General features: G+C 35.7%; 1 protein-coding gene across 1 annotated transcript; it reads right to left on the minus strand.

Moving 5' to 3' along the window:
• Nucleotides 1-1,774: 1,774 nt before the first annotated feature.
• On the minus strand, nt 1,775-4,485 carry pvalb8 (parvalbumin 8). The gene is made up of 5 exons (XM_065263331.2): nt 4,336-4,485; nt 3,764-3,828; nt 3,469-3,601; nt 3,047-3,156; nt 1,775-2,047 (listed from the first exon to the last, which is right to left on the minus strand). The coding sequence occupies exons 2-5, from the start codon at nt 3,822-3,824 to the stop codon at nt 2,022-2,024; spliced, it is 330 nt and encodes a 109-aa protein (XP_065119403.1). The 5' UTR covers nt 3,825-3,828; nt 4,336-4,485; the 3' UTR covers nt 1,775-2,021.

Below are 4,485 nucleotides of genomic sequence, written 5' to 3' on the forward strand. Positions count from 1 at the left end.
TTGGGTGTAACGTGCAATAAACCAATAAGAGTCTTATCTTTCATCCCCTTTAAAAGCCAGTTCCGCTAGCGCTATCTAATCCCTATTTAGATGACGGACTTTGTAAAATTAAAAACTAAGTGAGGAAGAAGACCCCCAGTTTAAGATGAATGTTAAATAATTGTGTTGTTTTCATTTGTTTAGAAATTTTTGGATTAAAACTTTTAAAAGCCTTTTTCTTTTAGTCATGGAAGTAAAAATAGTAGGCTTTAATTGCTGTAAATGTATGGATATCCAACATCATCAATCAAATTTACAAGTATGTAAGAAAAGGTTTGTACTCTAAAATACCCTATTTGTAATAAACAGGAGATAAAGAATTTACAAACTTGCGGTGAGCCGTTTATAAGTATAAAAGTATAAACCTCCGTCACCTCAAAATAAACCATAAACTACCGCACAATATCTAAGGAATATTTAGCTTGCACCGAAGTTATAAATTATAACAAGTAATGCACAGGCATCATCTCGCAGTTTCTTCTATCTTTTCTTGCTGTCTTTTCGGGGCCATTTCCATAAAAGTTGCCTACTGTCTGTCAAACTTCGTCAAGCGCCCGCGCGATCAACCGGTGCGGACCATCCAAGGCGAGGGGCAAACTTTCTAGACTAGAGCAGTGGTTTTCAATCTTGTCCTAGGGGACCCACAGCTCTGCATATTTTTTATGTCTCCCTTTACTGACACACCCAGTTCTGTTCATGGATCTCTCCCTTAATGAGCTGATCATCTGAATCATGTGTTTTAGATAAGGGAGACATGCAAAATGTGCAGGGCAGTGGGTCCCCTAGGACAAGATTGAAAACCACTGTACTAGAGGAATTAAATTATCTCGTTCCCCCTTTTTTGTTACATATACATGGCTAAAAAGTGCCTAATAATATTTCTATAGGCTAATGAAATAATATCGGTATTATAATTTCTTTTCATTAGGCTATTTTTGGTGCCCCCTCAGCACTTGGTGCCCTACGCACAGTGCCTGATGCGCGTGGTGGGAGCGGTGGCGCCGACCCAGTGTGAGTTCTTCTTTTGCTACCTCTCTTTAGCCCATCTGATGCCAATAGGCTGCAGCCCTGTTATAATTGTGTAGTCTCATTGTTCACTGTGATTTACCAGCCTTAGCAATTGGATGAGTGATGACTATTTTACCTTTGCAGTGCTTTTAATTTTTGTATGAATAAACTAAAACTCTATTTTGCTACCCACGTCTCTTGCTTATCTTATTCAGAATTAACCTGGGTTCCTTATAACACTTAAGTGAACTGTGATTCCCTGGTACAGTCCCAGGGTGGCATAGTATATTGTGCTTATTTTTTTTTGAGTGTTGGAAATTACCTTCAAAAAGGTATATAGTATAGAGTATATATATATATATATATATATATATATATATATATATATATATATATATATATATATATACATTTGAGACCTGCAGTCAGAGATGTCATTGATTTTGTAATGTTTTAAAAAGAGTGATCTTTGCTTTTATGTCAATATTTATTTATAGTCTGTCAGTATTTATTAGCAGGTGATTTGCCTATCAGTAAACTTCATCAGGTGTATTTTAACACCTTTTATGTCTTACTTATATTTAATGAATAATTGTTTGCAACATTAAATCCTATTTACCTTTTTATTAACCGTAATTTTCTCTAAACATACTGTATTCTGTTGCTTAAAATATTTTCCCATTTCAGATTTTAAGTACAGTGATCAAACCACAGACAACATTTAAAATCTTTTCAGCAATTTATTTATTTATTCATTTCAATAAATATCTGTTGTACATATACAGTCAGACTCATTGTGCGCCCCTCTATAAACATATTCAAAAATCAAGTAAAACTTTGGGTGTATTGACATGAGTGTTGATTCCAGTGGCCAGGAGATCTGAGAGAGGAAATAAACCTGTGCTTTTAAAAGACGTGTCAGCTGAACTGATATCTGTCTACGAGAGAGGGGGAAACGTCAATGGCCTGAGCGTTCAGGACAGAACCAAAGCCTGGAATTCTGTAAGAGATCAGAGAAAACATTCATGTATGAGAGACTGCACTTCATTTTCTGCAAAAGGACACATGATTCAAATCAAATTTACTGTAAAAAATGTACTGTAACATAATGCTAAACTACTGGCAGCTAAGTTGCCAGCAATCTACCGTTAATTAACAGCTCTCCTATATTAAATGGTATCTTACCGTATTAATACTCTGAAACCTAACTCATTTCATTTGGGAAACCAGTTGCCTTGAACCATTTAAGTTTACAATGTAAAAAAATTCTGTAGAAATTACAGTATTACTGGCAACTAGCTGCCAGTAACTTACTGTAGATTTTACATTTATGTTATTTACTGGCAACAGTTTGTTCAAAGTTAAATAAACATTACACATTTTCAGTCTTTATCTTGTACAGTAAGTTGCTGGCAACCAGCTGCATAAATAAATACAGCAAATTTTTTAAAGTGTAAAAGGATGTACAATTCTACAGTATTTTACTGTTTTGTAGAAAACAGCATTTTCCTGTAGATTCTGGTCGTTTTTAACAGCAGTTTTTACAGTGACTATTTAATCACCTCCGCCGTACCTTTTATGCACTTTTTAGGTACAAAAGTGGACACAATTACTTTGGTTTTAACTATAGTAATAACAAAAACTTAGTAATTTCAAAACTGGAATTATTTAATCAACTATTTTTTTGTATGGAATGACCCTAAATACATTTATATATCTAGTAACTTGAGCCTGCCCGACTTGATGAAGTGCATTCTGGGATACTTTCCAGGACACTTATTGGCTGCTTTACAGTCAAATATATTTATTTCATTTCAGGTTTGTAAAGGCTGTCAATTGTAGGATGTATATATATGTAAATACTACGCACAAGTGCGACCAAACTGAATGGAGTATTTAAATCCAGCTCTTTTTCGAATGAATAGAAATGTAATGGAAACTACAACAGGCTGAACCGGTCTGTGTTAATTATGAATGCTGTAAACACAGTCATAATTACCATCTGCTCCAATCTTGCCATCACTGTCATCATCAGCTGCCGCTAGGAAAGCCTTAGTCTCTTTATCAGTCAGTACACGAGCACCAGCTGAGAACCGCTGCAAGAAAAACCTGAAAAAGCACAAAAATCATCATTACAACCGAATCTAACAACAACTGGTTTTCACATTGACCCTTTTAGACAGAATACAATACCAGTGGTAGACACCGAATATACAGCATACACAGAGTCTGAGTATTTATTAATACTATGTATGCAAAAGGCTATCCTTGTCCATTCCCTGTCTGTTTTTAAAAGTTTATTCACATGCATGTGCTAAAATGATCATGCATTGGCCAAATCATGTCACAGATAGAAACTATTCAGGTTATGTAATGAAAACATTCGGTTATCTATTTTAACAGAAATGCATAAGTTCTTACTTGAGTTCCTCCTCCTCAACAAATCCACTGGCATCGTTGTCCAGGATGTTAAAGATGTTCTTCACATCCTGAGGGCTTTTCTTTGTCATTCCACACAGCTGGAAGAACTTTTTGGGATTGAAGGAGTCGGGTGCTGTTATGATAAGAAGATGAAATATTCGATGAGTTTTCATAAAACTGCACGGATGATCGAAACAAATACCCAAACTATGGGTTAATGAATGAAATTACGTAATTTTTATAACCCATTATGTGGTGATTAACCTGCTGATACGGGAGAGACGGTGTCACCTACCTTGACAGTCCTTGAGCGCGTTTTGGATGGCATCAGCACAAAGGATAGATGAGAGAGACATGGTCCTGCGGAGGCACGGTTTTAAATAATTAATAATCATTTTTTTCCTGTCAACCCACTAATACCAAAGTCATTTGCATACACAAATCAGATTCAAATACAACTAGACTAGACTAAAATGAGGTTCATCAGCCGTGTTGTCCCTTTTTTTAAAGTTAAAATTTAACCCCTGCTTATCAAAGTAATAAATAATTTCCCATCAGAGGATGTTGCAAATTAAGCAGTCAAACCCTGACCCACTAAATGACTATTGCTATTTAAAAAAAATATTATTATGCCATAACTTTAGCGTAACTAATCAAAAATTGACATGCATGCATGTATGCCGTTATAAATCAACTTTTAGTTAAAAATACATGCATATGCATGCTCTTCAAATGCTATTTTCATCCAAAATAAATGTTTCGTATAATGCAAGCTCACATATGTATGCAATTTACCAAACGGGTATTTAGTAATGCAGCATCAAAGAGCAAAACCATCCGATTTGGTCGGAAAGTGCGAGCCCTTACCTCGTTGAAGTTCTCCTGGCAGGTGAATGAAGAGAAGTAAGGCTGAGTGGTGAGTGCGAGTCGGTCCAGGTGCGATTTATATAGATTTGAATGCAGTGACAATGGGCAATTCTTAAGTTACCTGTCTGTGGATCAAATTCTAACTGGCAG

Source organism: Paramisgurnus dabryanus, chromosome 3 (genome assembly GCF_030506205.2).
Source record: "Paramisgurnus dabryanus chromosome 3, PD_genome_1.1, whole genome shotgun sequence".
In the NCBI taxonomy this organism is placed as follows: Eukaryota; Metazoa; Chordata; class Actinopteri; order Cypriniformes; family Cobitidae; genus Paramisgurnus; species Paramisgurnus dabryanus.

Coding starts and splice junctions, on each gene's coding strand:
- pvalb8 (XM_065263331.2), bottom strand. CDS start 3,824: ATGTCTCTCTCATCTATCCTTTGTGCTGATGCCATCCAAAACGCGCTC. Junction 3,157..3,468: donor GTTGAGGAGGAGGAACTCAA/GTAAGAACTTAT, acceptor GTGCTTTTTCAG/GTTTTTCTTGCAGCGGTTCT. Junction 2,048..3,046: donor TGGCAAGATTGGAGCAGATG/GTAATTATGACT, acceptor GATCTCTTACAG/AATTCCAGGCTTTGGTTCTG.